The sequence below is a fragment of the Eriocheir sinensis genome, unplaced genomic scaffold (genome assembly GCF_024679095.1).
Source record: "Eriocheir sinensis breed Jianghai 21 unplaced genomic scaffold, ASM2467909v1 Scaffold195, whole genome shotgun sequence".
Classification (NCBI taxonomy): Eukaryota; Metazoa; Arthropoda; class Malacostraca; order Decapoda; family Varunidae; genus Eriocheir; species Eriocheir sinensis.
This window is the reverse complement of record NW_026111350.1, coordinates 330906-358510: the sequence shown is the minus strand read 5'-3', so window position 1 is coordinate 358510 and position 27605 is coordinate 330906. Positions and strand designations below refer to the sequence as shown.

The 27605-nt window shown below is 47.4% G+C and overlaps 2 protein-coding genes and 3 long non-coding RNA genes across 7 annotated transcripts; 4 read left to right on the top strand and 1 right to left on the bottom strand.

Moving 5' to 3' along the window:
• Window positions 1–840: 840 nt before the first annotated feature.
• On the bottom strand, window positions 841–5095 carry LOC126990747 (uncharacterized). The gene is made up of 4 exons (XR_007744701.1): window positions 4088–5095; window positions 3792–3877; window positions 2214–2361; window positions 841–996 (listed from the first exon to the last, which is right to left on the bottom strand). It is a non-coding gene; the product is annotated as an uncharacterized LOC126990747 (long non-coding RNA).
• A 7827-nt stretch (window positions 5096–12922) lies between these two features.
• Window positions 12923–15627, top strand: LOC126990731 (uncharacterized). The gene is made up of 3 exons (XR_007744681.1): window positions 12923–13164; window positions 15277–15319; window positions 15490–15627. It is a non-coding gene; the product is annotated as an uncharacterized LOC126990731 (long non-coding RNA).
• A 1158-nt stretch (window positions 15628–16785) lies between these two features.
• On the top strand, window positions 16786–17636 carry LOC126990730 (uncharacterized). Its single transcript, XR_007744680.1, has 3 exons — window positions 16786–16804; window positions 17113–17230; window positions 17403–17636. It is a non-coding gene; the product is annotated as an uncharacterized LOC126990730 (long non-coding RNA).
• Window positions 17637–18126: 490 nt separating this feature from the next.
• Window positions 18127–22660, top strand: LOC126990728 (protein RRP5 homolog). Its single transcript, XM_050849401.1, has 5 exons — window positions 18127–18261; window positions 18757–18947; window positions 20287–20560; window positions 21078–21928; window positions 22511–22660. The coding sequence occupies exons 2-4, from the start codon at window positions 18781–18783 to the stop codon at window positions 21411–21413; spliced, it is 777 nt and encodes a 258-aa protein (XP_050705358.1). The 5' UTR covers window positions 18127–18261; window positions 18757–18780; the 3' UTR covers window positions 21414–21928; window positions 22511–22660.
• On the top strand, window positions 19344–27263 carry LOC126990729 (protein RRP5 homolog). 3 transcript variants are annotated; one of them, XM_050849403.1, is made up of 5 exons: window positions 19344–19431; window positions 19726–19824; window positions 24058–24559; window positions 24913–25078; window positions 27037–27263. In XM_050849403.1, the coding sequence occupies exons 3-5, from the start codon at window positions 24430–24432 to the stop codon at window positions 27167–27169; spliced, it is 429 nt and encodes a 142-aa protein (XP_050705360.1). In that variant the 5' UTR covers window positions 19344–19431; window positions 19726–19824; window positions 24058–24429; the 3' UTR covers window positions 27170–27263. The 3 variants fall into 3 exon arrangements, with proteins under 3 accessions (XP_050705360.1, XP_050705359.1, XP_050705361.1); XM_050849402.1 differs by lacking the exon at window positions 19726–19824; XM_050849404.1 differs by lacking the exon at window positions 27037–27263 and having other exon boundaries at window positions 19528–19824; window positions 24913–26103.
• Window positions 27264–27605: the final 342 nt, after the last annotated feature.

Sequence of the window (27605 nt, the reverse complement as noted above, 5' to 3'; positions counted from 1 at the left end):
AATTTTCTGTATTTAGACACTTAGCACCAGTAGATATACTCAGTTTCCTAAGGTAATTAGGGTGAGGAAGAACGAGAACTCCAATGTCACGCAGACTTGTGTACAGTGATGGATTGGTCATAAACACACTGTAAGACCAAACCAAAAAATCACAGCTGTATTTCATACTATCTTTGCAGATCAAACCTAGTTGTTCAGCACAGAACCACATCACTTTCTTTTTGGAGCTCATTTCATCATTGTCAGTTTCCAAAATCTCTTCAATAGTTTCTTTACACTGAGTAAGTTTATCAGTGACAGTTAAAGTTGATGCAGATTCAAGATTAAGGTGACTAAGTAAATTCTCAAATTTTGACCACAAATCACATGCATTTGCTTCTCCTAAAAGCCACTTCAACTTTCTTGGTTTTAAGGTATTATTTTCAAGCCACACTGAAACTGTTAAATCTGACATAACTTTAAAGGACACTGTTAGCTTTGGTTGGCCATCGCAGTTAATTCTAAGGAAAGACACATAGTCATCACTGGAAAGATGCAGCCAACCTTTAGAGAGCTTTTCAGTAAATCCTTCACAAAATTCTTTAAAGCTGTTTATTTGGTCTTTCTCAATCCAATCACTGAACACCATTTCATCATGTTCAATTAGCTTGTCTCTCCTTTCCTGTGGAGTGGTGCGAGGAGCTGGTATTTCCTTGGACATATACTTGGGCTGGTTTTCAAAGATGGTTGGACAAGCATCTTTATGTAGAGATGGCCTGCCTCTCTTTGCTGTTACTACAGTTCCATCAGCGCGTGTCATACTGTCTTCTGTAATGATGAAACGTTTTGGACGTGCTTGGAACAAACAATTGTATTTTCTGTTGGAGTAAAGTCTTTCCTGTGGATAGCCCTCATCCACTGCTGCCGTCGCTGTTCATCTTTAGGGAAACTGAACGCAGAGGCATCTGCAGATTTATAGTTGGACTTGCATCCTGGCACACAGCATGACCTCGGCATCTGCAAATACAAGTTTTATGAAACCTTGTAGCAACAATGTGATAGGCAAGTTATTGAAAATATTATGGATTTATTTATAGGTTGGACCCTTTCCAAGTGTGGATCTGTCGATGCCTCTTCTAAGGCCAACCCCCTTGTTTGGGGAATCTGAGCCTGGCATATAGATAGATTTTTAATAAATAACAAGTGGTAATCAAAGATTAGAACCCGTTTGGAATGTATGGAGTAAAGATTGTATATTAAAATATAAGTTAATATAATCAACTGATATCGCCTTTAATATCTACTAAATTTTACATTACTCGTTTTGAGCAAATGCGTTCATTTGAGTGTAAATAAAGTATATACTCATATCTAAGTAGTTAGGTATAACCTAGAGAGAGAGAGAGAGAGAGAGAGAGAGAGAGAGAGAGAGAGAGAGAGAGACTACACACACACACACACCTCAACAACCCTCACACAATGCTCAATGTTAATTAATACAGTCTAATATATTTGTCCTAGTAGGTATGTCTACAACCTGCACTGAATAATTATCCTGAAAACTTTCTATGATCTTATTTTCTGCACGAGTACCACCTACAATTGTTTCCCAGTTTGCTGAGGCAAGATCAAAATCCCGTATAATAAGTGCCCGCCTAGAAATCCCCTATTTACCTCACCTACTACCTATAATGTCATCTACTTCAGGTGACTGATTTGGTGGTGTATACAAAGCTCCAATTCTTACTACCTTGTTTTTATTTGCGCTATCATCAACCCACAAAGATTATATTCTATCTGATCCCTAACCTAACTAAGGGAAATGTGTTTCTCATGTAAGTCACTACACCCACACTATTTCCTATCAGCTCTCTGATTAATATAGGTATATGGTATACCCATCTACATCATACTCTTTCCTACTCTCCTTAAACTTTTCATTATATAGGTATCCATGCCTCTATAATACATACTACACATAAATCTTCCTCCATTATATAACTAAATAACGCATCCTTCTTGTTTCTCAGGCTTGTAGCCTTAGCATAAACATTTCAAGTATATCATCCTAGATGTTCCCTTTTTCATAATTCTGTTCTCACCTGTTGGCACGTGGCTACAGTTTCTAAAATCTATACAGTAAGTACTCCCGTTGCTAATCCTATCTTGTTTATTCCTGTCACCTATCAGTCATATATTAATTTTTTATGCAATGTTAAATTTTAAATTCTCACCTTTGAAAGACAGCTGTTTCACAGGAAGAACTAGTCAAAAGTAGTTGCCAGGAGTAACACTAGCTCACAGGATCATGCTTATGCCAGCCAACCAGAGATGCATATGTATGAAACCGGTCCATGATGCCTTGCAGTAGATTCAGTCTACCTAGAAACAAAGTGATAATTAACATGCGTATTGTCAAGGTGTATTATATCATTCACCTCAGCAAATAGAAAATTCATAAGAACTTCCATCATCAGTTATTACATTTATAATTTAATATCATGAAAAGGGAGATATTTTACTTTTTTTATATCAGGGGCTGTGGCCAAAGGAAAAAAAATGTACAACAAAAAGCCCGCTAGTTGCCACACCCAAAAGCATTAAGTTAAGAGAAAATCCGGAAGAATGACCAATTTAGTTAGGAAGATGTCTTGATACTTTACTCTTTAAAGAAGTTAGGTTGTAGTGTGGGAAAATAGTCAGGAAGAGAGTTCCAGAGTTTACCAGTCAAAGGGATGAAGGAGTGAAAGTACTGGTTAACTTTTGCATTAGTGAGATGGACAGAATATGGGTGAGAATGCAGCGGGGCCGTGGGAGGGGGGAAGGTAGACAGGCAGTCAGTTCTTGAGAGCACTGAGAATTATGCTATTATAACTTAATCAGTAAGCTCAAAACGCCCTCTCCTTTAGATTACCAAGCTTAAAACAGCATCTTCTATAGACTAACAAGCTTATAAACACCTTTCTCCTTAGAGAATCAAGCTTAAAACACACCTTTCTCCTTAGACCAGCAAGATTAAAACATTTTTTTTTTGTCTCATCAAGGTAGTGCAGAAGAGGCAACCTCTACGAAAGCGAGGACTGCGTCTTACATTTACCTAATTGGACCAACAAGCTTAAAATACCTACTTTTTTTTCTTCTAAGCCTGTGTCAACCCTGTTATAGGAAGGTAACATTTTTTTTTTAACATGAAACTTATTACACAGTTTATGAACTCTTGAAAGCCATAGGTTTAATTATGTCATGAGCTTGGCTCATATTTAAGTGAACACATCACACCGAGCCACACAACACACCACACATCATACCCAGCCAAACTACACCACACACACACACACACACACACACACACACACACACAATATACTCAGCTCACCGAATCATAAATCACACTCAGGAACACCAAACCACACAAGCTATACCGCATATCACACCCAATCACGTCACACCACTCACAATACTGAGCCACGGTGTCAACACCTTACACACCCGGCCAGCTACGAGTACACCACGCTACATAATCACACCCAGCAAGTCGATGTGCTCTGCATCACACCCAGCCACTACATACCACACATCACATCCAGGAACACTACCAGTACACCACACATTTCACACTGCCTCATCACACAAGCCACACCACAAAAGGTCACGGATATTTTTCATACCTTACTTTCCTGATATCGGAGATAACAAGCTGAGCTCATTCCGTAGGGGAATGTCTGGCTGCCTCGACAGAGACTGCAAACAGGCAAAATATGAATTACACACACACACACACACACACACACGTTCATATACCTGCCAGTTACCTTGGGGAGTCAGAGTTATTTACAAGGCAGGCCGGAATCACCAAGGGCGGAAGAACTATGGGTCGGTGTGACCAGGGCCAGAATAACTGTGGGATAAAGTGACTTGTTACTGCTTATCACAGGGGATTTGGGATTTATGAAACATAATACCGCTGCCAAATTACAAGACCGACGTCAAGCATTCATCACGGTGTTTGGAATGATATGACACATGATATTCACGTGATTTTTACAGTTTTATACAGTACTATGATAATAAAGTACTGTACTAATTCACAACTAAATAAGTTTCTCACCTTGTACATGGAGTGTCACTGTGTTGGAGCGAGTACATCATACCACCACAATGTTTGAAATGCAACTGACGCTCCTTGTCCCCCCCCCTCCCGCGCCGGCCAGCCAACGGACCCGACGCGTGACGTCATCGATGGTTTTCGCGGCCAGGCTAAGGCTTTTATATAAAGATGGCTTTGCCACAGCCCCCCAACACACGCTGCCGCCTCTACATTACGCGTACAGCAAAAGCTGGCCGCCCCGCGAGGCACCCAGGCAGCCACGGACTCACGGGTACGGGGCAAGTAAACCTCGGCTCACGACATCGCGTGACCCAGCGGAGGCAGCAGACGGGGCACCCCGCGCCCCCGCACGCTGTGAGCAGCCCTCCTTGTGTCTGGAAGAATGGCCTAGCTAACACACGCCGCCCCGTGACCCACAGCCAGCCCCGCCGCCCCGTGAAGGCAGGACAAAATCGCCCTGCTGGCGGCGTGCGGCAGCCTGTGGCGGTCTGGCTTCCTCTTCTTCTTCCTCCTCTTCTTCTCCAGGCGTGCTGCTGCCCCTACCTGGCGCCGCGTGTTTGGGGACAGAGGGCAGCACCTACCGGGGCGGCCAGGCCGTGACTCACCCTTGCCCGGCCGTGGCTCCTCCCCTGGCGTGACGTCACGGCCTGCACCAGGGCCTCCAGCAGGCCGTGGCAGGGCCTGGCAGCCCCGGGGTCTCGTCTGGCACACTCCCCTGCGTGTACACACACGGCCTGCACCCACACACCCGAGGGCCCGGCCCCCAGAGCCTCACCATGGAGGAGAATCCTGTTGTGGCGGCGACGTGACGTCACGCGTGACGCCACCAAAGAGAACGGCAGGGGGGACTCGAGCAACTCAAGGCGCACGGCTGGCCACCGCCGGAGCGGCATTAATGTACGTAGCATTATCGCCGCCGCCCACAGAGGCAGGAACTCCTCGTTGGCTGGTGACACAACCAGGGACGGGGGCGTTGCCAGGCTCACTTGTCCTGCCCTGAAGGTGGACGCGGCAGCTTGTCATGTCCTCACAGTGAAGGCGACAACGTCACCACTAGTCACTGCTGTTACTGCAGTGACGCTAAAAGGTTTACATTGTCATTGTGACGGAGCAAACAGCCCGTCCACCTTCACGAGAAAACAGCCTTGTGGGGATAACGGCTCGGCGATAGTACACCGCCAGCGCCTTGTCATCATCAGGCAAAACCTCGGGAGCACCTACTACTACTACTACTAATACTAATACTAATACTACTACTACACTTCTCCCTTTTCTCCTCTTCCTACTCCTTATCCTCCTCTTCCTACTACTACATATACCGGATCAATTGAAGAATCGCCCCCCTAGAGTTCACAATTGAAGACTCGCCCCACCACCAACTCTGCTCAACTGAAGAATCGCCCCTCAACTTGAAATATCGTAAATAATATATTATATTTGGTTTATGCCATTTATTATGCATAATCTTATATTTTATATATTGCATTATTTATAACCAATAGTTTTATTGTTATGTAAATGTATAATAAATGGGTGTGAGAATACACAGCATATGTGGAGCACTTTATATTTTGCATTTTTCACATCGTGAGTTGAGTGGAAAAAATGAATACACTGATTTTCAAATGCATTGGCAAAAAATCGGTCGCACCACATAAATTCCTGCAGATACGAGTGAAGAAAGTCGATGTTGTTTAAGGCAATTAATCACAGGCAAAGGATCCTCAGAGGGAGCACGCCAGGCTTGAATGTGTCACGGGCAATGTCGGCGAACAATAGACATGAACCCAATGGTGCTAAAACTGATCACAAGTTGTGTCAGGTTAGTCAAAAATGTTAGGGTGAGGTTTTGATCCTCTGATGTCAGGTCCCCGTTGAGGCGTTAAGGTAAGGTCAGGTCAACTGCTGAGGTTTTGATCCTCTGATGTCAGCTCCCCGTTGAGGCGTTAAGGTAAGGTCAGGTCAACTGCTGAGGTTTTGATCCTCTGATGTCAGCTCCCCGTTGAGGCGTTAAGGTAAGGTCAGGTCAACTGCTGAGGTTTTGATCCTCTGATGTCAGCTCCCCGTTGAGGCGTTAAGGTAAGGTCAGGTCAACTGCTGAGGTTTTGATCCTCTGATGTCAGGTCCCCGTTGAGGCGTTAAGGTAAGGTCAGGTCAACTGCTGAGGTTTTGATCCCCTGATGTCAGGTCTACCGGCCGGTGAGGTTTTGGACGCCCTCTGTAGTCCCCAACTCTGCCCAACTGAAGAATTGCCCCCCAACTCTGCCCAACTGAAGAATTGCCCCCCAACTCTGCCCAACTGAAGAATTGCCCCCCAACTCTGCCCAACTGAAGAATTGCCCCCCAACTCTGCCCAACTGAAGAATTGCCCCCAACTCTGCCCAACTGAAGAATTGCCCCCAACTCTGCCCAACTGAAGAATCGCCCCCCAACTCTGCCCAACTGAAGAATCGCCCCCCAACTCTGCCCAACTGAAGAATCGCCCCCCAACTCTGCCCAACTGAAGAATCGCCCCCCAACTCTGCCCAACTGAAGAATTGCCCCCAACTCTGCCCAACTGAAGAATCGCCCCCCAACTCTGCCCAACTGAAGAATTGCCCCCCAACTCTGCCCAACTGAAGAATTGCCCCCAACTCTGCCCAACTGAAGAATTGCCCCCCAACTCTGCCCAACTGAAGAATCGCCCCCAACTCTGCCCAACTGAAGAATGCCCCCAACTCTGCCCAACTGAAGAATGCCCCCAACTCTGCCCAACTGAAGAATTGCCCCAACTCTGCCCAACTGAAGGCCCCAACTCTGCCCAACTGAAGAATTGCCCCCAACTCTGCCCAACTGAAGAATCGCCCCCAACTCTGCCCAACTGAAGAATTGCCCCAACTCTGCCCAACTGAAGAATCGCCCCCAACTCTGCCCAACTGAAGAATTGCCCCCAACTCTGCCCAACTGAAGAAATGCCCCAACTCTGCCCAACTGAAGAATTGCCCCAACTCTGCCCAACTGAAGAATCGCCCCAACTCTGCCCAACTGAAGAATTGCCCCAACTCTGCCCAACTGAAGAATGCCCCCAACTCTGCCCAACTGAAGAATTGCCCCAACTCTGCCCAACTGAAGAATGCCCCCAACTCTGCCCAACTGAAGAATTGCCCCCAACTCTGCCCAACTGAAGAATTGCCCCAACTCTGCCCAACTGAAGAATTGCCCCCAACTCTGCCCAACTGAAGAATGCCCCAACTCTGCCCAACTGAAGAATTGCACCCCTAACTCTGCCCAACTGAAGAATTGCCCCCAACTCTGCCCAGCTAAAGAATTGCCCCAACTATGCCCAACTGAAGAATTTCCCCCAACTCTGCCCAACTGAAGAACTGCCCCCAACTCTGCCCAACTGAAGAATTGCCCCCAACTCTGCCCAACTGAAGAATCGCCCCCAACCTGCCCAACTGAAGAATTGCCCCAACTCTGCCCAACTGAAGAATTGCCCCCAACTCTGCCCAACTGAAGAATTGCCCAACTCTGCCCAACTGAAGAATTGCCCCCAACTCTGCCCAACTGAAGAATTGCCCCAACTCTGCCCAACTGAAGAATTGCCCCCAACTCTGCCCAACTGAAGAATCTGCCCCAACTCTGCCCAACTGAAGAATTGCCCCCAACTCTGCCCAACTGAAGAATCGCCCCCCAACTCTGCCCAACTGAAGAATTGCCCCCAACTCTGCCCAACTGAAGAATTGCCCCCAACTCTGCCCAACTGAAGAATTGCCCCCAACTCTGCCCAACTGAAGAATTGCCCCCAACTCTGCCCAACTGAAGAATTGCCCCAACTCTGCCCAACTGAAGAATTGCCCCCAACTCTGCCCAACTGAAGAATTGCCCCCAACTCTGCCCAACTGAAGAATTGCCCCCCAACTCTGCCCAACTGAAGAATGGCCCCCCCACTCTGCCCAACTGAAGAATTGCCCCCAACTCTGCCCAACTGAAGAATTGCCCCCAACTCTGCCCAACTGAAGAATTGCCCCCAACTCTGCCCAACTGAAGAATTGCCCCCAACTCTGCCCAACTGAAGAATTGCCCCAACTCTGCCCAACTGAAGAATTGCCCCCAACTCTGCCCAACTGAAGAATTGCCCCCAACTCTGCCCAACTGAAGAATTGCCCCCAACTCTGCCCAACTGAAGATTTGCCCCAACTCTGCCCAACTGAAGAATTGCCCCGCAACTCTGCCCAACTGAAGAATTGCCCCCCAACTCTGCCCAACTGAAGAATTGCTCCAACTCTGCCCAACTGAAGAATTGCTCCCAACTCTGCCCAACTGAAGAATTGCCCCCAACTCTGCCCAACTGAACTGCCCAACTGAAGAATTGCCCCAGCTCTGCCCAACTGAAGAATTGCCCCCAACTCTGCCCAACTGAAGAATTGCCCCCAACTCTGCCCAACTGAAGAATTGCCCCCAACTCTGCGCAACTGAAGAATGCCCCAACTCTGCCCAACTGAAGAATCGCCCCCAACTCTGCCCAACTGAAGAATTGCCCCCAACTCTGCCCAACTGAAGAATTGCCCGAAGAATTGCCCCCAACTCTGCCCAACTGAAGAATTGCCCCAACTCTGCCCAACTGAAGAATCCCCAACTCTGCCCAACTGAAGAATTGCCCCAACTCTGCCCAACTGAAGAATCGCCCCCAACACTGCCCAACTGAAGAATGGCCCCCAACTCTGCCCAACTGAAGAATCGCCCCAACTCTGCCCAACTGAAGAATCGCCCCAACTCTGCCCAACTGAAGAATCGCCCAACTCTGCCCAACTGAAGAATCGCCCCCAACTCTGCCCAACTGAAACTCTGCCCAACTGAAGAATCGCCCCCAACTCTGCCCAACTGAAGAATTGCCCCCAACTCTGCCCAACTGAAGAATCGCCCCCAACTCTGCCCAACTGCTGCCCAACTGAAGGCCCCCAACTCTGCCCAACTGAAGAATTGCCCCCAACTCTGCCCAACTGAAGTGCCCCAACTCTGCCCAACTGAAGAATTGCCCCCAACTCTGCCCAACTGAAGAACTCTGCCCAACTGAAGAATAACTCTGCCCAACTGAAACTCTGCCCAACTGAAGAACTCTGCCCAACTGAAGAATCGCCCCCAACTCTGCCCAACTGAAAACTCTGCCCAACTGAAGAATCGCCCCAACTCTGCCCAACTGAAGTGCCCCCAACTCTGCCCAACTGAATAATCGCCCCCCAACTCTGCCCAACTGAAGACTCTGCCCAACTGAAGACTCTGCCCAACTGAAGAATTGCCCCCAACTCTGCCCAACTGAAGAATTGCCCCCAACTCTGCCCAACTGAAGAATTGCACCCACCTCTGCCCAACAGAAGAATTGCCCCAACTCTGCCCAACTGAAGAATTGCCCCCAACTCTGCCCAACTGAAGAATTGCCCCCACCTCTGCCCACCTGAAGAATGCCCCCAACTCTGCCCAACTGAAGAATCGCCCCAACTCTGCCCAACTGAATAATTGCCCCCAACTCTGCCCAACTGAAGAATTGCCCCAACTATGCCCAACTGAAGAATTGCCCCCAACTCTGCCCAACTGAAGAATTGCCCCCAACTCTGCCCAACTGAAGACTTGCCCCAACGATGCCCCACTGAAGAAATGGCCCCATCGCTGCCCCTCTGAAGCATTGCCCCCAACGCTGCCCCACTGAAGAATTGCCCCACCTCTGCCCAACTGAAGAATTGCCCCCAACTCTGCCCAACTGAAGAATTGCCCCCAACTCTGCCCAACTGAAGAATTGCCCCCAACTCTGCCCAACTGAAGAATTGCCCCCAACTCTGCCCAACTGAAGAATTGCACCCCCAGCTCTGCCCAACTGAAGAATTACCCCCAACTCTGCCCAACTGAAGAATTGCCCCCAACTCTGCCCAACTGAAGAATTGCCCCCAACTCTGCCCCACTGACGAATGCCCCCAACTCTGCCCAACTGAAGAATTGCCCCAACTCTGCCCAACTGAAGAATTGCCCCCAACTCTGCCCAACTGAAGAATTGCCCCAACTCTGCCCAACTGAAGAATCGCCCCAACTCTGCCCAACTGAAGAATCGCCCCCAACTCTGCCCAACTGAAGAATTGACCCAACTATGCCCAACTGAAGAATTGCCCCAAACTCTGCCCAACTGAAGAATTGTCCCCAACTCTGCCCAACTGAAGAATTGCCCCCAACTCTGCCCAACTGAAGAATCGCCCCAACTCTGCCCAACTGAAGAATTGCCCCCAACTCTGCCCAACTGAAGAATTGCCCCCAACTCTGCCCAACTGAAGAATTGCCCCCAACTCTGCCCAACTGAAGAGGTGCCCCCAACTCTGCCCAACTGAAGAATTGCCCCAACTCTGCCCAACTGAAGAATTGCCCCCAACTCTGCCCAACTGAAGAATTGCCCCCAACTCTGCCCAGCTGAAGAATTGCCCCCAACTCTGCCCAGCTGAAGAATTGCCCCCAACTCTGCCCAACTGAAGAATTGCCCCCAACTCTGCCCAGCTGAAGAATTGTCCCCAACTCTGCCCAACTGAACTCTGCCCAACTGAAGAATTGCCCCAACTCTGCCCAACTGAACTCTGCACAAATTAAGAATTGCCCCCAACTCTGCCCAACTGAAGAATTGCCCCCAACTCTGCCCAACTGAAGAATTGCCCCCAACTATGCCCAACTGAAGTGCCCCAACTCTGCCCAACTGAAGCTCTGCCCAACTGAAGAATTGCCCCCAACTCTGCCCAACTGAAGAATAGCCCCCAACTCTGCCCAACAGAAGAATCGCCCCCAACTCTGCCCAACTGAAGAATTGCCCCAACTCTGCCCAACTGAAGAATTGCCCCCAACTCTGCCCAACTGAAGAATTGCCCCAACTCTGCCCAACTGAAGAAGTGCCCCCAACTCTGCCCAACTGAAGAATCGCCCCCAACTCTGCCCAACTGAAGAATTGCCCCCAACTCTGCCCAACTGAAGAATGGTCCACAACTCTGCCCAACTGAAGAATTGCCCCCAACTCTGCCCAACTGAAGAATTGCCCCCAACTCTGCCCAACTGAAGAATTGCCCCCAACTCTGCCCAACTGAAGAATTGCCCCCAACTCTGCCCAACTGAAGAATTGACCCCAACTCTGCCCAACTGAAGAATTGGCCCCAACTCTGCCCAACTGAAGAATTGCCCCCAACTCTGCCCAACTGAAGAATTGCCCCCAACTCTGCCCAGCTGAAGAATTGCCCCCCAACTCTGCCCAACTGAAGAATTGCCCCCCAACTCTGCCCAACTGAAGAATTGCCCCCAACTCTTCCCAACAGCAGAATTGCCCCACAACTCTGCCAAACTGACGAACTGCCCCGCCCAACTGAAGAATTGCCCCTCAACTCTGCCCAACTGAGGAATTGCCCCACCAGAGCGGTCTGGGGGGGGAAATTGTTCAATTGATCCCATATACCTCCTCCTCCTCCTCCTCCTCCTTATCTTCCTCCTCTTCTTTTTTCCTCCTCTTCTTCCTCTTGTCGAGTCACGAGGAGGAGGAGGAGGAGGAGGGAAGGGATGCAGGGTTTTTTCTTACGATTTTCATTTATTTAGGTTTTGTTTTCTTTCTTTTTCCTTCGTCTTCGTATTATTTTTTATTCTGCTATTTTCGTTCTTTCCTTCCCTTTCTTCCTTCTCTTCCTTCTTTTCTCTTCTTTCTTCTCGACCGTCACTTCCTTCAACTTAATATCAACTAGAGTAGAAATGCAACGTTTAGGAGCCTTCTGATTAATGTAAAATCACTTAGGTTTAAGGACAGACCACCTAGTCTGGACCATGGGGTCTGTGTGGTCTGATTTTCTATGTAAATCTATGTAAATCGTTCTAACTCACACGCACACACACACACACTCCATCCCAGCATCTTTCCCTCCCTTCCTAATTCACTCATCCAAACACTCGTGTGTGTGTGTGTGTGTGTGTGGCCTATACGTATAAGACCAGTTGGTTGCTCACAACACGGAGCAATAACGATTGATTGATTGATTGATAGATAATTTACAGGTAAACAACAATAAGGGAGAATTAAGGGAGGAATAATAATCATTTCCCTAGTGTTGGTCCTTGGAGAGTTGATTGCATTGTTTTGTTCTTATTTCAGTAATTATAAGACCTGTGAGCACATTGGAATGAAGTATCTAGGTTTGCATGATGTGTTTCCTCGTTAATATTGCTTTTGATCCCATCCCATGCGAGAATAAATCATTCATCTAAATTCTTTCACACATTATAGGTACAGTGGAACATGTGAACGACCCATAGATGTAAAAATGAAGATCTTACATGCAAATATCACTAACAACGGCCGTTTATTGAAGCCGAGGCCAGAGGAAAACAGATTCACTGGCTTTTGAACTGGAGCCACAGGCTTAATTAGGCCTCTTCCAGAGCATCATCTGTGAGTATCTGTGAGCATGAGGCAGCTGGGTCTGGACGAAGTGGATGCAGAGGACAGGAGATTTTGGCGACAACATACAAGAGTGGCCGATTTCAGCAGAGAAGAAGACGAGGCCAGAGCCGCCGGGGGGTGACGGGCCGGGACGAGGGCAGTGATGAGGTCGTGCTGGAATGCAAGAAGTATGACAGGGAGAGAACGAAGATGATGCATGTGTTTCTGAGTGAGATGGGACGTGGAGTGAACGGGAGGACTGGAAGGGAGTGGATGGTGCTGCTGCTGGGGCTCAGTGGAGAGACGAGTGGACGAGTGATTGAGGCAGTGAAAGAGTTCTTGGAGGGCATGTGGCGTGCAAGATGTAGGGAATGATATCTTGCCCCGAGAACAGACTTTCCGCATGTTTTCTTTTCTTTTCACAGGAGCTGCCGATACAAAGGCCTGGCTGGGGAGAAATCCCGCGCCACCTGTGACATCAAGATCAAGTAAACACCTGGGGGACATAAACACTGGCGATACAAAGGCCAAGCTTCCCGAACGACACCTGACCTGCCGTGTGTTCCTGTACGAGCCGTGTTTCCATGGCCTGCCAAGACCCATAACACACAAGGAACTGCTTCAGGGTGCTGGTGTGAAGCCGCAGGGAAAGGTGACTGCTGCCTGGGAGTGTGGGTGGACGGTATGCTTCAGAGAAGGGACTTGCAGGTGTGGGTGTGGGGTGGACTGTGTGCTGGGGATTGGCAGGTGTGGGTGTGGGGTGGACTGTGTGCTGGGGATTGGCAGGTGTGGGTGTGGGGTGGACTGTGTGCTGGGTATTGGCAGGTGTGGGTGTGGGGTGGACTGTGTGCTGGGGATTGGCAGGTGTGGGTGTGGGGTGGACTGTGTGCTGGGGATTGGCAGGTGTGGGTGTGGGGTGGACTGTGTGCTGGGGATTGGCAGGTGTGGGTGTGGGGTGGACTGTGTGCTGGGATTGGCAGGTGTGGGTGTGGGGTGGACTGTGTGCTGGGATTGGCAGGTGTGGGTGTGGGGTGGACTGTGTGCTGGGGATTGGCAGGTGTGGGTGTGGGGTGGACTGTGTGCTGGGATTGGCAGGTGTGGTGCTGCAATGACTGGTGGTCCACCAGTCACCCACACCAGTCCTCCTCACACCACTGGTGGGTGTGGATGTATGCCCGAGTGGACTGTGTGCCGCAGAGAGGGGAGGGACTGGTAGGTGTGTGTGCCGCAGTGACTTACTTACTTTGTTGAATCTCCGCTGCTTCCCACTGGCTCCTCTCCTCTTGTGCCTTGGAGACCATTTCCGTTGCCACCTGGCGTTGGTGGCTGGTCAGGTACTGTTGACAGTCGCTTGTCCAGGTGGTACAGTTGCGGAAATGAGTTCCTGCACCCACTGTGGTGAACCTTCCCTCCAGCCGGCAACGTTGCAGTAGTACTACTCAATTGTTGCTGTGAATGGACGGTGTTCGTCGTGTTCGGGTGTGGGTGGCGGAGAGGTTCACTGCTTTTCAGGAAGTGTAAGGGAGGCTTTATTCATAATTATCCAGCCTAGGGAGCACCAAGGATTTCCACAGTGTCAGCATACAGTCCTGTTTTCTGGTTCTGAAGGTACGGAGTATCCAACCAGTGAGTCTTGGGGCTGTCGCTGTGATCTTGTCGTAGTGCAATGTGAAGGTGGCGTCATCACTCACATACACTCCAAGATCCTTGACGTGGTGTTTGATTTCGATGGTTTGCTGGTTGCAGATGTAACTTGTTGTGGTCTTCAGCTCCTGTAGTGGGCCATATCTAAGTGCTTCAAATTTGTCACTGGATAAATTCAGATTCAACAGGGACATAGGCAAAAATTGGTTTACTAACAGGGTGGTGGATGAGTGGAATAGGCTTAGCAGTCATGTGGTGAGTGCCAATACAATTGTCACATTCAAAAATAGACTAGATAAATTCATGGACAGCGATATTAGGTGGGGTTAGATACACGGGAGCTTAGGGTCAAAGGAGCTGCCTCGTACAGGCCTACCGGCCTCTTGTAGACTCCTGCGTTCTTATGTTCTTATGTTCTTATGTTTAGCAGCATGTTGTTCTCTTCTGCCCAAGCTATCACTCGGTCTAGGTCAGCTTGTAGCAGGGCAGTGTTACCGTGGGCTTGTACATGTTTAAGGATCCTCATGTTGTCTGCGAAGGATGTGGCTTGCGCATGCTGGAGGTCTTGGTCGATGTATTGTATCATGACCAGGAACAGTAGTGGTCCCAGCACCGAGCCTTGAGGAACGCCACTTTTGACTGGGCTGGGTCGAGATAAACTGCCCTGGACTGACACCTGTTGAGTTCGGCCTGTGAGGAAACTGGATCCATCTTCCTAGGTTACCGCTGATGCCCTGAGTTTGTGTAGCAGTAGCCCATGGTCCACCTTATTGAAGGCCTTGGCGAAGTCTAGGTAGATGACGTCTGCGTTCCTACGATCCTTCACTGCCTCAAGTATTCCTCGGTAGTGCTTCAGTAGCTGTGAGAGACAGGAACAACCTCTCCTAAATCCGTGCTGTCCCTCGTTTAAGGCATTCTTCTTTTCTAGATGGTCGATGATGTCGCCCACTCACCCTCCGACCAATGGTGGGTGTGGTTACGGAATAGGGTGGACTGTGTGTCGCAGAGATAAGGATGACTGTAGTAGCCATAACATTGCTGGAAGGGTCGTGTGCATGATATTAATGTACCATTTTGTTGTGCTGTCATTATTACTACATCATATTACCTTGTCTTACAGGGGAGCCATGACACAGTAGAAGCAGAAAGGCGACTTGTTTTCGGTGAGTGAGACAAATACCGAGTTTCTGCTGTTTTACTTAGTCATTCACTTCTCTCGTTTCCGTCTCCATCTGGATATTTTTTCATATATACCTAGCCTTGTAATTTGATCACCATTATTACTGGTTAAGTTTGACGAGGAATATTCCAAACATATTTCTATTTATTTCAGGTCAAGGTAAAGAAGGAAAAGAAAGGCAGTAAAGGCAAGAAGAAGAAGCAGCAGGAGGGAGACAGAGAGGTCCATGTGAAGAAAACACCCAAGGCTGACCACTTGTCTGCCCTTGATGTCCAGCCGTTAACTTACAAGGTACAGGCTAATGCTCTGTTGGTACTTTTGTTATCATTCTTTTCCTTACTCTTCTGTCACTGTCTCATTTTTAAGTTTTCATATCAGTGTCTGCATATTGAGTAGACTTTGTTTGTGTGTATATCAGTTTTCTCTTTTTCCCGTGATGCAGTTTCATGAATCTCATTAATAATAATAATAATAGTCTGTGGATGGGGGATGGCTGTCTTCCTTTGCCGTTACAGCATTGGGAATAGTAAGGTTGTGGCAATGGATCAGTGTTGAAGAGACCACAGTAATGCAGATGGCTAACCCTGGAAATGACAGATTAAAATGTTTAGTGAGAGATGGAGGACAGAGTAGCAAAATAATGAGATGTAGCTGTATCCCTCTAAGCCAGGGGTTCCCAACCTTTTTGTTCCTCTGTACCCCTTGGGAAATTTAGGGAAAAAAACACGAAACTGTAATATTTTGATGTTATTTTATAATGAAATCTGTATGTGTAAACTGACGATATAATTTAAGTTAAATAACAGTTTTGCTTACTAAAATGAGGAAATTGAAAAAACACGACATTGTATTGTACAGTAGTGGTTATTCTCTCGGACCCAATGTACCCCCTGAAAAGTGCAAATGTACCCCTGGGGGTACATGTACCCCAGGTTGGGAACCCCTGCTCTAAGCCCTGATTAATAAAAGAAAAATTAGCATGAATGTAACATATTTTAACCCATCCGCTGCAATTGGCACGGATTTGGCTTTCAGTGGTAGCTTAGTAACGTATGCTCCCAGGTCTCTCTCTGGCTCTGTGGTGGATAGTGGAGTGTTTCCCATGTGGTATTGGTATACAGGATATCCCCTCCCAAGGTGCATGACTTACATTTTTCTTCATTGAATTTTAGCAGCCACTTTTTGTTCCATTCCTCTATCTTGGTGATGTCTTCTTGCAGGAAATCCCCAGTCAAGGGGTTAATGTCAGTTGTAAATCATCATTATATCCTATGGAGTATCATTTTCTGGTGTGGTTGTGAGTGTGTGTGTGTGTGTTCCCCTGCAGAGCCTGACGGTTGGCCAGGTGCTGCTGGGCTTTGTGTTGGAGGTGAGGGACTATGAGCTGGTGGTGAGTCTGCCCCATAAGTTGGTGGGCAGCATCAGCCTGGCAAACATCTCTCGGCCCTGCACGGCTCTTCTGTCCAAGGTGAGGGCTGCCAAGGACAGTTTTACCTTAGTATTGCTGAGAATGGTCATGAGTTGTGTGAGTGACTGTGTACACTCATTGAGTTTTCTTGTATTGCCTTACAAATAATTTTATGTTTCATTTTGTTACTCTTATCTTGCTCATTCTTGTGTGACACCGTGAATGTGCTCAAGTTCAAGGCTAAAATACACCAGCACAGTTTTCCCCCTTTGATATGTCTATAAACATTTGTGTGTCATTGGAGTCTTTCTTTACACTCCACCACAGTGACCTGATCATTCATTTTTCTATTTATTTGTATTTTACAGCTGAAGGATGATGAGGAGGGGGAGGAGGAAATCCAGGCCCTGCAGGAGCTGTATCAGCCAGGCCAGCATGTGGTGTGCAGTGTGGTGTCCATCGAGAAGGTCAACAACATGACCTGGGGTGAGCTGGCCTGCACACACACACACACACACACACACACACACACATGGCATTAGACCTGTCATCATCATTCTCCTTCATCATCTTCTGTTTAACAACATACTTTCCCATAATCTTTCTGAGGTTTGACAGTCAATGATACACTTCCAATGATTTCTGTCCATTGCCTCAGCCTCTCCGGTGCCCAATGCTGCCAGACTTCAACATACTGCCTCCTGCACCAACCAGTAACCTTCAGTCCTCCTCTCCCTCCCTGTCCACAGTGAGTCTCACACTAATGCCCAATGAGGCGAACTTTGGCATCTCAGCATCGTGCCTGGAGAAGGGTCTGGTGCTGCCCTGTGCTGTGGCCAGCCTGGAGGACAAGGGCTATGTCATGGACACAGGCATTCCCAAGATCAAGGCAGCGTTCCTCAAGAGGGAGGACACGGATAAGGCTCGTAGGTGCCATAGATTGTTTTACGCTTATTTTTTCTCTCTCTCTCTCTTGGTGTTGTTGGCATATAAAGAGCAGCTTTGAATCATTTACAAGGACTGTGGCTTTATTAGAGTAAGCATTTTGTCATACTATTACTGTTTCATGCTTTGTACATTATAGTTTCTAGTACAATGAACAACAATATTTGCCAACTCTTCTTTCCTCAGTTTGTGTCCCCAAACTTTTATGTTTTAATCCCTTTGTTATGTCTTTTTTCTTTCTCTTCTTTTTCTTCTTTTGCTTTCTATTTTTCTTCTTTTTCTACTTTTCATTTACTGTCCTTATTTTCCCTCATGAGGTTGGATGGGCTATGTGTCTATCCCACTCTTAACAGTCATGTACTATCTGCCTGACTGACACGCACCGTTGCAGACACTTGGGTGTGCAGTGTGTTACGCTGCGTCCTAACAAACATCTTTGGGAGGGACACCAAAGACAACCTGCGCCTGACCCTCAGTGCCAACCCCAAGGCTCAGCAACCCTGGACCTAAGCCACACCACCAATTTGGCACTCCTGCTCCCGGGCACTGCCGTCAACACTACCATCTCAAAGGTAGGCACTCTTGTCTAACTCCCTAATCAGCAATGTATCTATTTTCTTCCCCTTCAGGGCCAGACAGCTGCTGCACTACCAAGGCTGATATTATTATTATTATCATTATTATTATTATTATTATTATTGTTATTATTATTATTATTATTATTCAAGTTACATATGAACTTCCATGTCAAAAACAGCCTGATATTAAAACATTGTTAGCCTGTCCCACCAAAACAGGTGAGTTGCAGTTATTCTGATACTGCATTGAGAGAATCAAGATCTAATTAAATTTAATGCATTTATTTTCAAGGATTTTAGTATAGGTCACCCTTGAGCTGACTCCACACACAAACACACACAAACACACACTCAATAAATCTCATTGAAATAACACCTCCATTTTGTATAAATTTTTTTGGTACATGTCTTGCGTACTTATAGAGGGTCTACTACTGTATCTAGAAACATAAATTTTTAATGGACACCTGGATTCCAACCATTCCCCAGATACGAAGCGACGCGCTCACCCTCATGTTGGCCGGGCTGGATGGTGTGGTGAGCCCCCTGCACCTGGCCCAGCCCTTTGACCAGCTGCAGCAGTACGGCCTCGGAGACAGCGTGAGGGGCAGGGTGCTGTATGTCATGCCCCTCAGCAAGGTGGTTCATTTCACCCTCCAGAAGAATGTCTGCACCACGGGGTGAGTACGGAATGCTGTCACTGGTGTCAAAGCTTATTGATGTACTGCCTTATGTATGAGGCTTAAATAACTATATTGTTAGTTGAGTGTAGCATAGATCAGTTTTCGTATCCTGACTTAACCTGTCCGCTGCAATTGGCATGGATTTGGCTTTCACTGGTATCCTGGTAACATAATAGTCCCAGGTCTTTCTCTGCCTCTGTGGTGGGTAGTGGAGTGTTTCCCATGTGGTATTGGTGTGCTGGATATCCCTTCACAGGTAGCCTGGTAACATAATAGTCCCAGGTCTTTCTCTGCCTCTGTGGTGGGTAGTGGAGTGTTTCCCATGTGGTATTGGTGTGCTGGATATCCCTTCACTGGTGGCCTGGTAACATAATAGTCCCAGGTCTTTCTCTACCTCTGTGGTGGATAGTGGGGTGTTTCCCATGTGGTATTGGTGTGCTGGATATCCCTTCACTGGTAGCCTGGTAACATACACTCCCAGGTCTTTCTCTACCTCTGTGGTGGATAGTGGAGTGTTTCCCATGTGGTATTGGTGTGCTGGATATCCTTCACTGGTAGCCTGGTAACATACACCCAGGTCTTTCTCTGCCTCTGTGGTGGTTAGTGGAGTGTTTCCCATGTGGTATTGGTGTGCTGGATATCCCTTCACTGGTAGCCTGGTAACATACACTCCCAGGTCTTTCTCTGCCTCTGTGGTGGATAGTGGAGTGTTTCCCATGTGGTATTGGTGTGCTGGATATCCCTTCACTGGTAGCCTGGTAACATACACTCCCAGGTCTTTCTCTGCCTCTGTGGTGGATAGTGGAGTGTTTCCCATGTGGTATTGGTGTGCTGGATATCCCTTCACTGGTAGCCTGGTAACATACACTCCCAGGTCTCTGTGGTGGATAGTGCAGTGTTTCCCATGTGGTATTGGTGTGCTGGATATCCCTTCACTGGTAGCCTGGTAACATAATAGTCCCAGGTCTTTCTCTGCCTCTGTGGTGGGTAGTGGAGTGTTTCCCATGTGGTATTGGTGTGCTGGATATCCCTTCACTGGTAGCCTGGTAACATAATAGTCCCAGGTCTTTCTCTGCCTCTGTGGTGGGTAGTGGAGTGTTTTCCATGTGGTATTGGTGTGCTGGATATCCCCTCCCAAGGTGCTTGACTACATTGTTCTTCATTGAATTGTAGCAGCCACTCTTTGTTTCATTCCTTTAGCTTGGTGATGTCTTATGTAGGAAATCTGCAGCCAAGGGGTTAATAGCTGAGATGCTTCACCAAATGCATGCATGTCAGTTGTACATAATGCCACCACCATGACTGGAATCTATAATGGTTATGTTTTGTGTTTTAGCCTTGCCAAGGACCCCAGGGATGGACATGAGATTGGAGACATCGTTCAAGAGGCGGAGATCTACAAGTCCTCGCCCAGTGGCATATTCCTGAGTTTAGGCGGCAAGGCTCGAGGGTTTTGCTCGGCCAACCACATTAGCGACAACACCAAGGTCCTCATGCACATCAACCGAGACTTCCGGGTGGGCAAGAAGGTCCCGTGTCGCCTCCTCAAGTACAACCACATGGACCAACTCTTCATTGTCACACTGCAGAAGTCTGTCTTTGAGCGGCAGGTGAGTGGATTACTAGTGGGACTTAGACTGCCATTATTCAGTGCCTTTGCCTTTCTTTGATTAGCAGGCTTTTTTCTCTCTCTCTCTCACACACACACACACACACACACACACATGATCTGCTTCCTTTACTGACAATAAAAGACAGACAGTCCGGACGCAAGGAATTTCTTTCATTTATAGTTAAGGTATTGGGTTTAGGGGGAGTGGAACCACTAACCACTTGTTCAGTGTGTTACTTGGTCTTAAATGTACTTTGGAATTTATTGCAGTGAATTGAAGGGATATCATTTGTTTTATTTATTTATTTTTTGCATGATGTCATATTATGGGTCTCAGTAATAGTAATATCACACTATACCATGACTGACATATCATTCTCATTAAGCTCATTGCTTTGTGAATTCAAGGCATATCTTTTTTTTTTTCAATATATATTCCCTAAATGTCCTCTTCTGTATTTCAGTAATAATAATAATAGTATCTGCATTCTATAAGTGACACTCCTCTTGTTCAGTTCATTGCCTACAGTGAGCTGCAGCCCGGGCAGGTTGTGCAGGCCACCGTCAACAGCTACGACAGCAACGGCGCACGGCTGGCGGTGAGCAAGCTGATGAGCGGCCACGTGCCCTCACTGCACCTCACGGATGACCCCATGAAGCACCCCGAGCGAAAGCACATCGTGGGGGACCAGGTCACCGCCAGAGTGCTCAAGGTCAACTCCAAGAGACAGCACCTTCTCCTGACCCTCAAGTCCCAGCTGGTTACAGCCAAGGAGCCCATTCTTACCGAGTACTCGCAAGAGGCAGAGAACACTCTCACCATCGGCTACGTCATCAAGGTGCCCTCGTGAAACGACGTGAAAACGACGTGAAAGGCTTCGTCCCCAGGTCGGCATTGAGTCGGGCATGAGTCTAGCCCCGGCATTCCACGAGGGACAAGTCGTTCGCTGCAGGGTCCTCAAGGTGTCCCCCGAGAAGCAGAACATCACCCTCAGTCTCCTGGTTGACGAGAACGTTCAGCCATTGAGTAGGGCGCCCAAGTCAGCGAGGAAGGTTGAGGTGCGAGCAAGAGTCAGGTGTGTGGTGGACGAGGTGAGGACGCACGTTATCACAGTCACTGTTCTGCCCCACAACGTCGAGGCTTCCATACCTGTCCACCACCTCTCGGATGACCCGAGCAAGTGCCAGCTGCTGAGGGAGGTGCTGAAGGAAGGGGACGAGATCATGAATGCCGTGGTGTTCAGCAAGGTGCCCGGCTCACCCGTCACCCTCACTCTCAAAAATTGAGAAAGATGCCTCTCAGGATAAGGCCAAAGAGGGGGTGGAGCAAGGGGCCGACAGCTCTCCCAGCGAGGACAGCCGCGAGGTGGGTGATGCCATGTACTATTGTTCCACATACACAACCTTTATTTGATTTTTTAGGTGATTTTATTTTATTATTATCATTATTTTTTTTTACGTTTCAGCTCATGGCGCTCGTAGATTTTCTTAATGGAGATTTATGGACATACGATTACACACACACACACACACACACACACACACACACACACACACACACACTGTTACACATAGGTATCTAAAGCAGTGGTTCCCAACATTCTTCCACTCACGACCCTACTCACAAAATCCTGAAGCCCACACAACTCCCTGAGATCAGTGGCTTGCCTTGCACAATTTTTTAATGCACCAATACCCAGGTCTGACATGCTCCTCATATAAGCTGATGTTCCCTCTCAGCACTCAGCACCAGCAGCATAAGAGCATAGAATATACAGTGCCCTCTCGAGTTTCACGCTATCCGAGTTTCGCGGTTAGTCCTAAATTCTTACCATCCCGACTTTCACGCATTATCACCCATACGCCATGGTGTACTTGGCGTATAGGATAATCCGGCCCTGAATATATCTTGATTCAAAGTTCAAACAGTGTTGTCTTCCCCTCCCAGGAGATGAAGGCCAGTGAGGGTGATGAGGTGGAAGGTGAGGTGAGCAGTGCCAAGCCTTGCCTCACACTGGGAACAGGCTTTGTGTGGGAAGTTCCCGACACGCCGAAGTTCATGGACTCCTCAGACGGTGAGGACCAAGACGTGCCAAAGGTTTGTACTGATTGATTCTGTCCTATAAAGTGAAATTGATCTCCTGTTGATGTGTGTTGTTTTTCCAGGGGTCTGTTTACTACCAAGATGAGTCTCCTTTGTAGATATGTTCCTTTAGGTTCATGCTGCCCTGTACCTCCATCCTAGTTGTTATCCTGAGGCATGTCCCTTCACCCTAACACTAACAGAAGGATAAGAGATGAAGGGGTCTGTTTACTACCTTATAACTATGTGCATTTAGGTTCATACTGCCCCATATATCCATCCTAGTTGTTATCCTGAGGCATGTCCCTTCCTCCTAACACTAACAGAAAGAGGATAAGAGATGAAGGGGTCTGTTTACTACCTTATAACTATGTGCATTTAGGTTCATGCTGCCCCATAGCTCACTCCCCTATGTTATCCTGAGGCACCTTTCTCTCTATGACTAACAGAAGAAAGAGAAGAGAATGCGGAAGTCAGAAATAATAGCCCAGTCCAAGGAGGAGGAGCAACAGTTCTCGCGGCTGGAGGAGGGGCGGGCGCTCACCACAGTCAGCCATGGACTTTGAGGCCATGCTCCAGGGTGGTCCAAACTCATCAGCCGTGTGGATACAGTTCATCAGTTCCCACCTTGAGGTACTAATGCAAGAGTTAGCCGGCACTGTCTTTCCTTTCATGAGTAAAAAAAAAAAAGAATTTGCTACAGCTCATCAGTTTCCACCTTGAGGTACAGCTTCCCAATGCAAGAGTTAAGCAGTGCCTCCATTCTTTCTTTCCTTTTGCCAGTAAATTCTAGAAGCACTTTCCTCTGTGTGTGTGTATGTCCCTATCTGTGACTTGATCTCTTTCAGGAGGAGACCCTCAACACAGCTCTCACATTAAAGTACATTCTTCATTTTCTTCTTTCCTTTCCTTCCTTAATTCTTCCTTTCATTCTTCCTTTCCTTCATTTTTCACTTCTTTCCCTTCCTTCCCTTCATTCATTTTCTTCATTTCCTTTCCCTTCCTTCCTTTATTCTTCCCTTCATTTCTTCCCTCTTTTCATTTTCACTTCTTTCTTCCCTTTCTTCATTTTCTTCTCCCTTCCTTTCCTTCATTCTTCCCTTTTCCTCCCTTCCTTTCCTTCCATCAGTGGATCGCTGCTTTTATTTGGACAGCAAGTGTGAAAGAAGAGTTACCAATAAAATGAATAGGAAAAATTTGCCCTGGATTATTGGGCAGCATAGTGAAGCTGTGTTGGCATGTCCCCAGAGTGCCGAGGTGGACAAGGCCAAGGCAGTGGCACGGCGAGCCTGCAGGTGATGGACGCACAGGAGGAGGAGGAGCGCCTCAACGTGTGGACAGTGCTGCTGAGGCTGGAGGGGCTCTACGGCGGATTTTACTTTCACTGGTAGCCTGGTAACATACACTTCCAGGTCTTTCTCTGCCTCTGTGGTGGATAGTGGAGTGTTTCCCATGTGGTATTGGTGTGCTGGATATCCCTTCACTGGTAGCCTGGTAACATACACTCCCAGGTCTTTCTCTGCCTCTGTGGTGGATAGTGCAGTGAGTGTTTCCCATGTGGTATTGGTGTGCTGGATATCCCCTCCCAAGGTGCATGACTTTACATTTTTCTTCATTGAATTGTGGCTGCCACTTTTTGTTCCATTCCTGTAGCTTGGTGATGTTGTAGGAAATCTGCAGTCAAGGGGTTAACTCTATCTTATGTCCTTAGCAATAGCCTTCAATAAGCTTCTGGTGCTAATGGCGTTGTGTCCCTCCAGGAGGCCGAGAGGGTGTACTTCAACATGTCCAAGAAGTTCAGTCAGGAGCTGAGTGTGTGGGTGAAGGCGGGACTCTTCTTCTTCAGTCACATCATGGCTGGGGAGGGACGTCGCTTCTTTGAGCGGGCGCTGCGCTCTCTCGACAAGAAGGACCGTGAGTCACTCTTCCTCACTCAAAGCTGTCACTTAGTTTATCCAGCCTTCCAGTGCATTTTGTCACCTCAAAGCCCCATGTAGTGCACTCCTTGGGGCCTTGTCAGCAGCCTTCTTCACACCAAGGCTACAGCTCCGAGGAATACTTTGTTGTCTTCTACACTAGACTTTATGTACCATCAAGACACCCTTCCTGAAACTTACCTTTCTTTTGGCCACTCTTCTAAGCTCTGTTTTATAGGAGCAGTGATTAGCAGGCTTTCCCCCCCCCTTTGAGCTGCTTCCCTTACCGTAAAAAAACATTAAAACTCCTGACTGAGGCTTTATCTAAGGGCCTCATTTCTCGTGTTGCAGATGTGGAGCTCATCAACCGGTTTGGCCAGCTTGAGTTTCGCTTTGGGGAGACCGAGCGCAGTTGGACCATGTTTGAGTCCCTCCTCAGCACCTACTGGAAGAGGCTGGACATCTGGAGTGTCTACGTGGACCTGCTCACCAAGGCCAAGGACACTGAGGGGGCAAGGTGAGGCTGGTGTGATGTAACCGTGGGTGTCATTCTTGCTCTATAGATTCTGCTGAGGCCAAGGCTGGAGGGACAACTTTTACATGGAGGCTTTTTGTCAAGGGGCTATGTTATTCCTCAGTCAAAAGTTTTATGGGGACGATCAACTTGGACAAGAATACAGTGGGGTAGTCACAATAACATGGTCTTGTTGGGCATCATTTTTGATCTATAGATTCTGCTGAGGCCAAGGCTAGAGGGACAGCTTTTACATGGAGGCTGTTTGTCAAGGGGCTATGTTATTCCTCAGTCAAAAGTTGTATGGGGACAATCAACAAGAATATAGTGGGGTAATGACATGGTCTTGTTGGGCATCATTTTTGCTTTATAGACTTGAGGGCATAGCTGGGCATGATAACAGAAAACCTTATTCCCGATAACCGTTAACTGATAATGAAAAACCTTAATGGCGATAACTGATATTCGTTAACTAGAGACACAAATATAGGCGATAACCGATAACCGATACCCGATATAAATCCACAATTCCGATACTAGCTAGCGATAAGTCCGATAGATTGATTGATTGATTGATAGTTTATTGTTGCAGGTAAACAACAAGGGAGAAGGGAGGAACATGCCATCCCAACCCCCAGGCAGGACAGAGTGTGATTATACAACTATTAAGACATGTGTAGGGAGCACCATGAAACTAAAAAGATACAATGGTAGGAAGGAAAGCACAACAAGGGAGGGGGCGGTACCTCCCCCTGGACAATAAGACAATAAAATGTGGGGACGGAGAACATTGCCCAAGCACTAGATGGGAATGAATATAGAGATAGAGTAAATACTAGTCCTTAAAGTAAAATGGCGAAACGATATTATATTGATATTTCAGATAGAACAACATTGATGAATTCAAATTTTCATTATCTGTATTTTAGGAAACTTACAAAACCTTAAAACCACACGTTGACACGTACATATGGACGTTAATACTAGAAATGCTTGAATTGGTGTTGTGTTATTTGGCGTCCCCACTGTCAAAATTGTTTACAAACACTGGTCTCCTCGAACGGTGCATGCTCAGACCAGCAAGCATAGATTTGTACAGTCTCACAAAGCTTTTAAACTGTAAGTAAGGGTTGTTGGAAGGCTGAATCAGACATATAGTACATTACCATCCTCGCTGTTTCTAGGACGACACTCTGTACGAGTTGTATTTATATGTGCAAAGTGTACGTCGTTCTAGAAACAGCGAGGATGGTGGTACTGTATGTTTAATTCAGCTTTCCAGCAACTCTTAATGTGTTAAAAAAGCATTGTGAGACTGTACAGGGCTACACTTAATGGTCTGAGCATGCGCAGTTCACGAGAGACCAGTGTTTGTACACAAAAGCGCCAGCTTTTGACGATGGGACACCAAATAACACAACACCGGGTGCCTTCAATACCATGACATGCTCACCAACGAATATGGAATATCAAATTTGAGGCAGTGAATAATAATTTTTGGGGCAAAGTTAAATGATTTTGCTCAATGATGTATTGATTTTTGAGTAGCATAAAAAATAATAACCCAGTGTTTTAATTTTCATGACCTAAGCATGAAATCTCATCACCGAAGCTATTTCATACCCCGAAGCTTTTTCATACAACACCGGGCCACGCATGCGCAGTAAGGAGACAAAAAAAATTTCCTGAGATGCGGCAAAAAAAGTAGCGATTATCGCTAGTTTGGTTACAAAAGTAACGAAGATACCGATATATATTTAAATAAGTAGCGGATGGTCGATAATCGATTTTGTTATCAGCGATAAAGAATCGCGATAACTTATCGCGATAACGCCCAGCTATGCTTGAGGGACTGTACATATGGACTACAATCTAGAGGCAAATGCAGGATACTCACTAAGCACAGCTGAAAGAACATTATATTTGTAATGGATACTGCTTGTGTTGTTTTATTTTTACAGGTTGTGCCGGTGCGAAGGCCTGACTCTCCAACGGGTCACCTGTACAGCAAGAGCAAGAGCAAGAGAGAGGCCAAAACAAACCCCGCCATTTAATTTATTTCTTGTTTTTTCATTTTTTTCTCGTGTTGTATGAATGGTGGATGAAACATGTGGAGGCTGTGGAAGAGGAGAAAATAGGGGGAGAAAAGCGGCAGGGCTGGGGAGGGAGAGATGGGAACTGGGGAGAAAATTTTTCGAGGGGGGACAGCAAAGGGGAGAGGTAGGGAAGGAAGTTGTATTTTGACTGGGTCGGAAAGTAAGGCAGGTAGTATAGAATGGGTTGGTTGAGGGAGGTAAGGAAGATGTATTTTGACTGGGGAGGAAAGGAAGGCAGGGAGGACAGAATGGGGAGGAGGAGGGAGGGAAGGGAAGATGTATTTTGACTGGGGAGGAAAGGAAGGAAGGGAGAGCATGATTCGGGGGAGGAGGAGGAAGGAAGATGTATTTTGACTGGGGAGGAAAGGAAGGAAGGGAGAGCATGATTCGGGGGAGGAGGGAGGGAAGGAAGATGTATTTTGACTGGGGAGGAA

What these genes read in the sequence shown, in the direction of transcription:
- LOC126990729 (XM_050849402.1), top strand. Translation starts at nt 24,430, where the DNA reads ATGTCCAAGAAGTTCAGTCAGGAGCTGAGTGTGTGGGTGAAGGCGGGA. An exon ending in CTCTCTCGACAAGAAGGACC is followed by an intron (nt 24,560 to 24,912) that starts GTGAGTCACTCT and finishes CTCGTGTTGCAG; the next exon opens with ATGTGGAGCTCATCAACCGG. An exon ending in AAGGACACTGAGGGGGCAAG is followed by an intron (nt 25,079 to 27,036) that starts GTGAGGCTGGTG and finishes TTATTTTTACAG; the next exon opens with GTTGTGCCGGTGCGAAGGCC.
- LOC126990728 (XM_050849401.1), top strand. Translation starts at nt 18,781, where the DNA reads ATGTTGGCCGGGCTGGATGGTGTGGTGAGCCCCCTGCACCTGGCCCAG. An exon ending in AAGAATGTCTGCACCACGGG is followed by an intron (nt 18,948 to 20,286) that starts GTGAGTACGGAA and finishes TTTGTGTTTTAG; the next exon opens with CCTTGCCAAGGACCCCAGGG. An exon ending in AGTCTGTCTTTGAGCGGCAG is followed by an intron (nt 20,561 to 21,077) that starts GTGAGTGGATTA and finishes CCTCTTGTTCAG; the next exon opens with TTCATTGCCTACAGTGAGCT.